At 34.1% G+C, this 12485-nt stretch overlaps 1 protein-coding gene across 1 annotated transcript in view; it reads left to right on the forward strand.

Annotated features, from left to right (window-relative positions):
• The window catches only part of LOC145297506 (uncharacterized), a 236946-nt gene that overhangs the window by 53700 nt on the left and 170761 nt on the right, over nucleotides 1-12485 (forward strand). Inside the window, exon 2 of the mRNA XM_080143406.1 lies at nucleotides 5390-5609. Coding sequence (XP_079999532.1) covers nucleotides 5390-5609 — 220 coding nt within the window. The remainder of the gene's footprint in view (nucleotides 1-5389; nucleotides 5610-12485) is intronic.

The following is a 12485-nucleotide window of genomic DNA, read 5'->3' on the forward strand; positions in this document are numbered from 1 at the left end:
ACTATATCCAGTGGTGAGGCCCCAGCTTGCGGGCTTTGGGGAGTGTGGAGCCACCCTTTAATTGCCATTGCTCCCAGGTCCACTCTGACCCGGAATGGTAGTACCTGTTAGGGTCCCAACTATGGGTTAAATAGAAACCGACTTGAAAACAACAAATATATTCTATTAAAAAATCTTTCTTCAAAATCTTTGGATTCGGCATTAAATAACCTGAAAAGGGTTGATATGCCGTAAAACAAAAACAACCAAACCAATCTTGATTCATAACAGCTCGTATTCTAAGTAAGGGTTGCATGGTTATAATTAGGGCTATGACAACAGCATATTCTTTTCCTTGTTTCGATTCTCAGGTATATATCCATTGATATTTTTTATGTTTTTATGTAGAGTGGTGTGGTTTCGGTTGATTGTATCGGATATATACTCAAGAGTCAAAACAATGAAAAGAATATATTGTTGTCATAGTCCTAGTTATAATAGGCCGTGTTTGATTTATTTCCAGTTGTTCTTTCTAGTTTATATTCAAAGGACTTGTTGCTGCACTAAATATTCAACTTTTTTTATATATAAATAGTCCAGTGGAGATATTTACATACTCCATTGTGTCACTTTGTATAGCAGCTGTCCTCCAGCACAACTCTACTTCAGTGTGGCAGAACCTGCAGCGGTTGCTAAAGCGATTCTTCTTCTTGAAGACCTTGGTCATCACGTCTTGATCTTTGGTAGCCATTATGTTTATCTCCTGATCATAGTGGAGCGATCCTTAACCAGTCTACAGAGACCTCATTATTTATATATTCCTGTGATAATACACCCAGAAAATATTTTATACGTTGTTGGTTGTGTAACCTTGCAGTTACAAACAAAGGAAAAAAAATAAATAAAAATTCGGGCCGTATTTTTTATTTATTTGTTGTTTTTTTTTTCAACAAAAGAATTTATTACCTTTACTCTCCCATCTTGATATCAACTTAAGTCTCTCGCTGAAACATATCCATCTAACCTGGCCCGCATTTCTCCTTTCTACAACCGCATACCGGCCAATGTCGGTTCATTTTCGTCCTCGACTTTATACGTTCATTTTCTTTAACCCGCACGCGCCAAGTCGCGCACACTATCTAATTTGCATACGCGCTATTTTTGGCTACTGCTAATCTCTTCGCAAACCAACCATCCTTCGTTGTTACTGATATTTTCCCACGCGTTCATATGCACTATATTACAGTTGTCCATTCTTTCATATTTCTGCATATATGCAATAGAATGTCTTGGTGCATTTCTAGTAGCTCTTTAGGACTATTTCCGTGGCAGCCAGTTTTTTTTTCTTTGTTTTTTTTTTCTTTGTTTTTTTTTCTTTGTTTTTTTTTTCTTTGTTTTTTTTTTCTCTTTTTCACCTAAACAAGGCGTATTGCCACATAGACGAAAGACGTTACTATTTAGGGTCATGTTGACTGGGAGCTGTGGGGAGTTGAGCAGTTAAATGTCTGTTCACATTACATTTAGACTTCTGCTTGTTGGTGCAGTCAGAAAACCAGGAAAGGAATTGTAAAGTCTAGCAATCTGAGGAAAGGAATTATTAGAGTAGAAGGCTTTTTATGGACCTTAAGAATGAAGGGTTTCGATTTTGCCACTTGTCGGGTTAGTCGAGAGTATGTACGCTGAAGGGGCTTGCTTTGTTTTTCTTTCTCATATATACGACAGTCTTGTCAAACAATGTTTGACCAGTTTTGTAATGGAGGTTCTATTGCCTCTTGTTTCTTGATGTTGACGAACAATCTGTATGTTTATATTTGAATTAATCTAAATGAACGACGATGCAACGATGGTGCTGCGGTGAGAAAGACCTTGACGCCATGTTTGTTTTTGTTTTTTTTGTTTTTTGTTTTTTTTTCACTGGCAACTGCTTATTTCCATAACAAAGCAAAACTATAATAATTTGTCTGAAGTTTATAAAGGACAGCGATGCGCACGTTTCTATTTTAAGACGAGTAGAATGCCACTCGGTTCTTGTTGCTCCGGCTCTTCAGAAACAATTACAGCCAGTAACGACGAACGCTCACAATTCGAAAAGAAATTTTATACTCACTCGTCTGTTCAGGTTCAACATTTAATTGAGGACGACGCGAGTTGATGTGCTTGAAACGACTCCATCTTAAAGCTTACACTTTGTAAAGGAAAGTTATTTTTGTAGATAATGCGTCTATACAGGCTCGGTCCGTCTGATGCTCAGACTTCAGTTTGAAATCACATTTTCTTTTTTTTGTTGTTTTTTTTTCTTCGTTTTTTATATATATATATATATATATATATATATATATATATATATATATATAGCTTTCTAATGTCTTAAATACTGTCTTGCTGACATTTTAAACGAATCTTTTTTTCTGTTATTATAGAGGTCTTAAATAGCATTTTCTTTTACCTGTCACGACTAATCATGAAAATACATTTTAGTCGGTCTGTCATTTTAAATAGCATTATCCTTCGTCTGTCATATTGTAATTTAAATATGATCACATTTTGTTTGACGTAATGTAATTTTAAATAGTATTATCTTTTGTCTGTCATATTGTAATTTTAAATAGCATTGTTTTGTCTATAATATTCTAATTTTAAGTAGCATAAGAGTTGGTCTGTCATATAGTAATTTAAAATAACATTACCTATTGTCTATTGTAATTTTTTAAATCATATACTTTTGTCGTCTGCTATATTTTAATAGCATTCTGTTGTTTGCCATATTGTAATTTTAAATAGTTTTTTTTTTCTTTTGCGTGTCATAATGTAATTTTAAATAGTATTATCTTGTAATTTTAAAACACATAATCGTTTTTTGTCATATTGTAATTTTAAATAGTATTGTATTTTGTCAGTCATATTGTAATTTTAAATTGTATTATCTTTGGTCTCTCATATTGTAATGTTAAATAGTAATATCTTCGGTCTGTCATATTGTTATTTTATATAGCATTATTTTTAGTCTGTCATATTGTAATTTTAATAGCATTACTTTTAATTTGTCATAGTTAAGCTTTAAATAACATTTTCTTTCGTCTGTGATGATAAAGATTTAAATTGTATTTTCTTTTTGTCCGTTATGATTACGCTTTAAATAGTATTTTTATTTCGTCTGTCGTAAGTTTTAAATAATATATTCTTTGGTCTGTCATGGTTAAGTTTTAGATAGCATTTTTATTTTTCTGTCGTGACTACACTTTAAATAGAGTTTTTTTTATATCTGCCATGATTAAATAACATTTTTTGTCTGGCATAGTGAAACTTTTAGTAGCATTTTTGCCAGTCGTGATTAAGCTATAAATAGCATTTTATTTGGTCCCTCATTATAAATTAAAAATAACAGTTTTGTTTATCATGATTAAGATTTAATTAGCATTCTATGTTGTTTGTCGGATTAAGTTTTAAATAACATTTTTCTTTGACTGTCATGATTAAGCATTAAATAAAACTTTCTTTGGTCTGTCATGGTTAAGCTTCAGATAGATGTACCTAGAAAATTTTTCCAGTGCTGTCCAGTATTAAACGTAACGTTAAATTTCTTTTAGAGAAAATTAAGTCAAAAACGGAAAGAAACTGAGACATGTGCATGCAAATATTATGTTTTTTCTAAACAGTTCACTTCAGCTGAGATTGAAACCAAGACTTAAAGACAGCGAGTCAAGTACGATAACCATTAGATCAGCTTCCCACGATATTTATAAGCGTTTTTAAACTCCATGAAACAGTTGACAAACAGATAAAAATCCGTTAACCCCAAATACCAATTTTTCAATTTTGACTTCTTACCAGCCTTTTTTTATGAAAACCGATTAAAAAGTTTTCCACATGTCTGAATATTCCTATATACCAAAGTTCAAGTCTGTAGATCAAAAATTCGTTGAGTATATAGGTTGAGAAGTGTCCTCACACAAGCGGACACATTCTCACTTTTACAGATGTAAATATTTTCATTGGTCTCTTGTAATTAAGCTATATTTCTCTGGTTCGTCAATATTGTTTATTTCTTCCCTGCTTTGTTATTTTGAAAACTTCAATTTCAATTTCAACTCGCACAAATTTGTAATTGCAAACTTGATCTCTTCTCGTCTTATTAGAACAAAAACAAACTGTCTATTTCCTGCTGTTACTTTTATCACTCTTCAAATTATTCTATCATTTAATACAAACGTATTTAACTATAATCTTGTTGGCATAGCGGTTCTTGTAAAATCAACGTTAAACGATGTTCTGCCTTGTTAATACTTAGTATCTGATCATTTAGAAATAGCAAGTGCACATTGTTTTTGAATTCGGAGACAGTGTAGTATTACAAGGATTGATTCTTTGGTCTCCGCAGATTATCCAAATTATATCACGCAAGCAGTTGGAGTCTTATTGTATAGATGACACGTAGTAGCAATTCGTTTCCTCTCCTCTTCTGTTTCGTGGTATAGGTCTTTTTCACCATTGTAATGGCGGTTGTCGTAAACGTTATTAATAAATAACAACGCAAATTGATTTTGGTTTAAAATTTTGGAATTTTTTTTTTCGTTACAATATGCATGTATATATACATAATACTCTTAAACTCGTCCCCATGAAAGATGGATCAAAATAAAAAAAATTCAACATTTCTCTCTCTCTCTCTCTCTCTCTCTCTCTCTCTCTCTCTCTCTCTCTCTCTCTCTCTCTCTCTCTCTCCAGATAAAATAGGAAGCTCTTATTTTCTCATTCGCCACGTCTCACTAGCGACTTCTTTTCTGTGACGTAACTGCTTGGACACGTAGCTCTAATTCCACTTCTACTGGAAATCCCATTCTGTACACGTTTTGAACTTATTTTTATACACCCGTATCCAAATGTGGCTACATAAGGATCAATCGTATTCCCTGTCCAAATACGTATCCTCTTCTGTTTCGCTGTAGACTCTTTTTCTTCCTTTTTTAATGAGGATACCTGTAAACCTTATTAATAAAGAACATCCCAAATTAATTTTGGTTTGACCTTTCGGGGGTATTTTCTCGTTACGATATACGTCTACGAACATATATGTATTCCCAAATTCTTCCCCATGGGAGAAGGATCAACTATTAAAACGTCTCTCTCTCTCTCTCTCTCTCTCTCTCTCTCTCTCTCTCTCTCTCTCTCTCTCTCTCTCTCTCATATATATATATATTGCGTGCGCCATTTTTTTAAAGTGAAAGCTCTCATTTTCTTATACGCCATATCTTGCTAGCGACTTCCTTTCTTTAACGTGACTGTTCAAACACATAGCTTTTTTTACTTCTAATGAAAAATTCCACTCTCTATATATTCTAACCTTATTTGAATGCAGTGTCTATTATGATTGATAGCAAATACTTTTCAATGTGTGTTTTGCTTATTTCAGGATAAAGGCGACAAGCTGTCTTTGGAGCTGGGCATGATACAAGAGGACATAGCCAAACGAGAGACCTTAATGAAATGGTATGAAAACACGGCGCAGTACCTGCAAAAGTTGCCCGTCAACATGAGGGACGATCTGAGCGAACTTTTCCCAAATTTTATGGACACTCTCAAATCTCACATCACAGAACTAAAGAAACGCGATTGTGCAATACTTTTGGCGGGTATGTTTCCTTTTGTTGTTCTCCTCTTCCCCCATTCTCTCTTTCTGTCTGTTTGTCTGTCTGTCTGTCTGTCTCTCTCTCTCTCTCTCTCTCTCTCTCTCTCTCTCTCTCTCTCTCTCTCTCTCTCTCTCTCTCTCTCTCTCTCTCTCTCTCTCTCTCTCCTTCCTTTTTAGTTAATTCGGTAATATTATCAAATCCGTTACGGAATTGTTTAGATGAGGATTGATAACTTGGATTGTTTGGATTATTCAAACTGCTGTTCTCATCTTAGATATTATTCTCACAATATTTAACCTCCGACCTTCTTCCGGTGCATTTTGTCGAACTTGGTATTTTTTGTTTTGATGTCGGAGAACTTGTATGGAATTTCGAACATAACCCTTCTAGTCAAAGGGTTAATTAATGCTTAATTACATTCTTAGTATCACATATACTGAGGATTGAACTCCAAACCTCTAGAATGAAATATTACTAAGCATTTCATTCGTTACATAATGGGTCTTGCCAAATTCAATTATGCACAAATGCTATTGGGAAGTTATGAACTCACAATTTTACTCCAAAAAGTAGACGATATATTTACAGTAAAACACCGCATACAATACAAAAGTAATTTATTAATAATATTAGATAACAGAAAAAGGCAGACGAAATAATTCAATAATTGCTTTCGGACAATTATGATTCTTTTCGCTTTAAAATTTTCTAAAAAGGCTTGATATGACGTAAAAATAGACAGAACAACCACTCCTCCAATCGTGTTGCACCACGACATCAGAAAAGCAGACAGAAGAGCAATGTTCATTTTGCGCTGTTTTCATTCAACAAAAATTACTTTATGCGCGTTTTTTATTCGCGTTATCCTCCTTTTTCTCTTCATTAGATATGCAAGTAGTCACAAAAAAAAATATTAAGTAAGCACTTAATGTAAGTTTTTGTGTCCTTTCCGGTGTAAACTGGAAGATAGGTTCCCCCCTCGTGAATTCGAGAAGGGATGAACTGAACAGATTAACGCCGACTAATTCGGTTTCTAGCAACTCCCAGCTGAAGTAAGAAGTAAGTATGAAGGAGACTTTGAGACATGCATGGATTCTGACAAAGAAATACATTATCCCCTCGAAAGGGGGCAAGGTAGAACGCGTTTCTTCTTCATTATTGACTGACTGCCGTTTCTCTTCCTTGTTTCATCTGGTGGTTATTTAAGGATTCACTTCAGTCTCTTTTTTGGTCGTTGATCTCATCTGTTGAGCTTTATAAATAAAGCTTCCTTTTATGCAGAAAGGACCCAAGGAGAGGTTCGTTAATAGTTTATTGAAGGTTTTATTTTTAGAGAGAATTATCTCAGAAGAGAGAGTAAATTTTTCTTAGCTAATTAACTATTTAACTAATCTTCTTAGTTAAATGAAATGCATGACATGCAAACAGGGTTCTCTGGGAAACATTTCGAACTTAACGATTCCAAAATTTTTCTTTCTGCATTCTTAGCCAACTGCCTCGCGCAATGTCGCCTGGCAGACTCGCATTATTCGATGTCTCCAATTCGGCTCTCATCGACAGACGGATTTTAAAATCTTTTCTTTTTATTCGGCTCGACAAAACGTGTCGTCATTATTATACATTCCTCTTGCGCCCAGTTATGTCTACGCCATTTGACTTGCTACCCCTTGCCCAAACCTTGTGTCACATGTCTTTGATTCGTCTTTCGGAATGGTTCTGTTTTGTAGATTTGGATCATCATGACATGCACTTAGTGCGACACTTGTCAAAATCCATACTAGCTCACTTACTCGCTATTAACATAGTGCTTTACACATGCGAATAACTATTTTATATGGAAGCGTGTCTATGACAATTGCAGGCAAGATAAGTAGATTAGCTTATCTTGAAACGTGACAGATTAATTATGGTTGTGTTTCTTGTGGTAGAGCTTATCTGTTCATGGCTAGTCTACCGAGCCATATGAGATTCAATAGCAGCAACTAACTCCGCTAGTGTCAAATAAGAATAGTACATGGCTATGTGCAAATTGAATGCAATATTCTCATTTATCTTCTCTGCAACAAGACTTATATCAAATAAAACGAGGCTGCTCCACCAGCCGAACACTACAGCGTTTAAGACAAATAGCAATGATCACACATAAATATATCCATGGGAAGATGATAAATGAAGAAAACAAAATTATATGTTCATCAACGTTTCATCTTTATTTCACGACTTTCTCGGGATGATTCGTTTGAAGAAATAAAATACCAGTACAATATTTGAAAATACATTTGTTGTGTTTGTAATGTGAAATGGGTGTTTCTGTTCTCTTTCAGAGCGAAAGAAATATAGCTGCTAGCATTCAAAGTATTTATAGTATTTATGGCATAGAGTGAATGATCTTTTAAACGACATACAGTCGTTGTTTCTGATCATAAATATCGTCCACATTGGCGAGGATTTTAATCGTTTGCAATGCGTAATGCGTGTTGACATAATATGGCATAAAGCGGTTTGATATAGCTTGAAATGGGAACACCAAAACAAATCAAGCGTTCAAATTCGCCTGTGCGTGACCGTTAAACTGTACTCTCAAACGATTTAATGTTTCGTGGAGAATAGAACGTGTGTATCGACATTACACAACACAAAACTTGCTCATGCGTAAGAGAAAATCGCAGCCAAGTAATCGCTTCAGATAGATGTTTTATGTCGCTATTAAATAAAGTTTAAAAATAAACGACGTTTAGTCTACATATCATAACTTATTTTTATACCGATTGATACGTTTTTGTTTCTATTTTATATAATGCTAGCCTGGGTGCCCAGCGTTGCCCAGGTGTTTAGAGGTGTGTGTTGAGCGAAAAAAAAGGTGTAGTAGGTAGGCAGACTCGAACCCGTGCCGCGAAGGAGGAACAGAATGTGAAAAAAAGTGACGTCTTTGCTGTTGCGCCCACCACCAAACCGGAAGTGACGTACGTTTAAATTAAGGCTAGACAATCGAAAAGAGGGGATGACTTTCAAAAGTATCGGCGAAAAAAGCGACCCCTTCCTGTAGAAAAATGCCCAGTTGAGGGTGAAAGAACTAATGTTTTGGGCCAATTTTTCGATATTTGTTGTCCGAAGGGTCGGGATTCAAAACGATACCGATCTTGTGAAAATCTGTTTACGCTGTCGAAAGTTTTAGGCAGACATACAAACATATATATATATATATATATATATATAAACTGATAGGTGGGATTTATATTATAGATTATATAATATATGTGTATATATGATACTTGTATAAGAGTTTTATAACGACGAAACACGTGTCCGTGAATAAGTATATAGAGATATATATTTTCTTTAAAGATACTATGTTCATAGGAATAAGCACATAATTATTTATTAATTTTCAGAAAGTTGTGCAAATTATAATTTGATAAACGGATATATTCTTACATGCCAACATAGGAGGCTGAAATAGTTGTACGTAAGATCTTACTGATAAAAGAAAAACTTTCTGAAAATGAATAAATACTTGTGAGTCTATTTCGTTTTAACGAAAAATATTTATAGCTCTAATAGCGTATTTTTGAGCTATCTAAATAAGAACTTTGTTATGTATTCATATGTAATCACTGCCACAAGTAGTTTAATTGTATATATATATATATATATATATATATATATATATATATATATATATATATATATATATATAGCCAGTAGAGTTTAGTTTCCTAGAAGTACATCCAATGAAACATGTGTCTACCAAAGAGTGCTCAATGAGTAAATAGAGCAGGTATATGAAATTTATTTATATTCTCGACGATAATTCTTGGCCTGAAGACGTAATCCCCCAACGCGGGTAATTACAGAAACATGTACGCACATATGTAGCCATCAATGTTTGTATAAATAAATTTCATATATATATATATATATATATATATATATATATATATATATATATATATATATATATATATATAAAGAGAGAGAGGGGGTTAAAGTGCCGTTTATTTTTTTTTTAATATTCATGCATTTCTTACGAATTTTAAATAATAAAAAAATAATTCTTCATTATTTTTTTTTTTTAATTGGGAAAAAGAAAATCATTCAAAACCTCTCTCTGTCTTTTGTGTTCTCGACGACTGTTTCCAATATGGAGAATCGATTTACTAGAACGCTGTATTAGAAACTAGAACCTCCTAAAAAAATCTTTAAATATTTAAACTTTGACTTTTAATTTTTTTTTTTATTTAATTATTTTTATTTATTTATTTGATAATCTGGTAGATTAGTGTTAAATCGATAAAAACCCGCCGAAAAAAAATATGAGGGTGCACTGTACAGCTCGGTTAAAGCTTTTATTAATGGATTAATAAATATTCTAATTTATTCAATTTTATTTTCATCGTGTTTATACACAAGTCATATAACGATGAAATACGTATTCCTGAATATATATATATATAGATATTGTATGTGTGTGTGTCAAAAAAAATATAATGTCCTCTTGAGTTATTTTTACGGAGAAAAAGAATATGCCATCGCCATACTAATTTGACTGATACATTCTGTTTTTATTTGAATCTGGTTTTATTTTAAACTAGCATGGGTGCTCGGCGTTGCCTGGGTGTTTGGAGGTGTATGCCCAGAAAAAAAAAGAAAAAAAAAAACAAAACGGTCAATTTTTTTAACTTTGACCCCTATTATGACCCCTAAAAATTTATCGTTTTGGTCTCAAATTACATTATTAAGTTGGATCCATGTCCAAGGAATCTATATCTAAAATTTCAAGTGTTTAGACCCAAAATTGTCGGAGGAGTTTGGTAGAGTTCTCAAAGGTCAAATTGTTGAACTTTCAACCCTTAACAGCGAAATTTCTGGCAGAAAACCGCTCACGTAGATTTTCCCAAATCTCAGTACCCTGTATATCAAATTTTGAGTCTGTAGACTAAAAATTAACAGTCATTGCGAATGAAAATGTACACAGACACACAGATACCTTCACTTTTATAGATAGTTAGATAGATAGATAGGCTAATAGATTAAACAAAAATATATACGTATGCATAAATATATATGGAAACAATTTTTTGTTTAATGTAAAGATTTTACGCAAATATTATGTAAGTATAAATCATGTAGAATATCTGCATGAATATAATTACACGTAATAGTAAAGATGATCATCCCATAAGAAAACCGAAAAAACTAATAGGGAATTAATTAAAATGAATGTTTAAAAAGAATATGCAAATTAGCTAAATCTTTTGCTAGTGAATGCATTTCCACAACCCATATATAAGAAAATTGTATTTTCTTTTTAAATAAATAGAAAAGAGGGTTTTTAATATGAATATCATTACACACAAAAGAAAAACGAATTTATAGGAGTGTAGAAGATAATCCCTATACGATTAATTTAGCCAATCGATTTTACCCCTAATGACTTCAGTTCAGAATAAACATGAAAGCCATGGAAGCTCAGGAGGGGTTCACACACTCCAAAGTTCCCAAATTAAAGTCTCACTCTAGACGCAGTTTCATGCCATACAAATTTATTTATTGTTTTCTATGTAAACCGCCCCAGACAGGGCGTAAATACAGCTAATGTAAGGCGCGAATAAAAACCAAATATTATTATTGCAAAGACAAGGGGTGCCAATTGGTCTTAGCCGTTAAAAGATTAAGGCTACGTGCAGGGAAAAATAGCGACCAGGAAGATAATTCTACAAGCGTTCAATTATTGGAAAGCTATTGGAATAGGAAGTTGTATTATTTTATATCAAGTATATATTATTCGTTAAATGATTTGTTTCAAGTGTTTGTAACCAACACATGATTGAAGACATAGTTACCACTCTCATTTGAAATGATAAACGCGGACATTTCTTGGCACACCTCAATAATGCTACCGGGTGGAACGATAAAATTGACGCCCTAAAGAAAAATAAACAATACAATTTTATTTTTTTTTAATAAAGATACAATAGATAAATGTAACCAAAGGCAAGATAAGTTGCTTTCCTACAGGGTAGTACGATAAAATTGTAGCCCTAAAGAAAACAACACTACAGCTTTATTTTAAAACTTTTATTGAAAAAATAAATTCAGGTAACTTGATTATGTAGTAGAGCTGATATCTATTCAATGTAGTCATATTCAGCCTCAGTTACTGCCTTGATACGAGTCCGGAACTAGGAGCATGCCTTTTCCACACGGAAGCTCAGCGAATACTCGGCGGATGGCGGCGATCAGGCTAGCTTTGGTGTTATTGGAGGTCATGTTGGTGATGTTCGCGATGCATTACTAAATGAAGTAAGCCAGCGGGTTCAGGTCTGGGAAGGAGGGAGACAGTGAAAGAAAGGTACAAAGTCGTAGCACACCCTCTGAAGCCAAGCCTGGGTCTCTTTGGTCTTGTGGGCCGGCGACGAGTCCTGCTGCCCACCCAGGGTCTGTTAGCGGCTACCTGATTTCACCAGGGGATCACCACACTCTTCAGCACATTTAGGTACACTTTGGTGTTGACTTTTAAACCAACTTTGAAGATGTGAGGTGGCGTGATATGTCCCTCACTTTAAACCACACCAAAGACCATAATCGTGGCCGGAAACTTCGCTGAGTTGTGCCCTCAAATGTTGAACCGTACGTATTTGCATTTTGAGGGTGCTGAAAATGGTTCTGTTCTCATAACTTGGATCAGTAGAGAGCATGAGTTGTACAGCGGCGCATCTCTGATCTCGCTCGTTGAATATTGCGTCACTTTCAGACATGATACAAGGCTCCTATCTCTCTTGGGATTAGTACACAACTGGCTAACTGGTAGATGGTCAGCAGCAAAAATAGAAAACTGTTTTTATCAAACGGAAATGGAATCATGTCTCTTTTCTAGTG

This window comes from Euprymna scolopes, chromosome 18 (assembly GCF_053919585.1).
Source record: "Euprymna scolopes isolate OS-2025 chromosome 18, ASM5391958v1, whole genome shotgun sequence".
NCBI lineage: Eukaryota > Metazoa > Mollusca > Cephalopoda > Sepiida > Sepiolidae > Euprymna > Euprymna scolopes.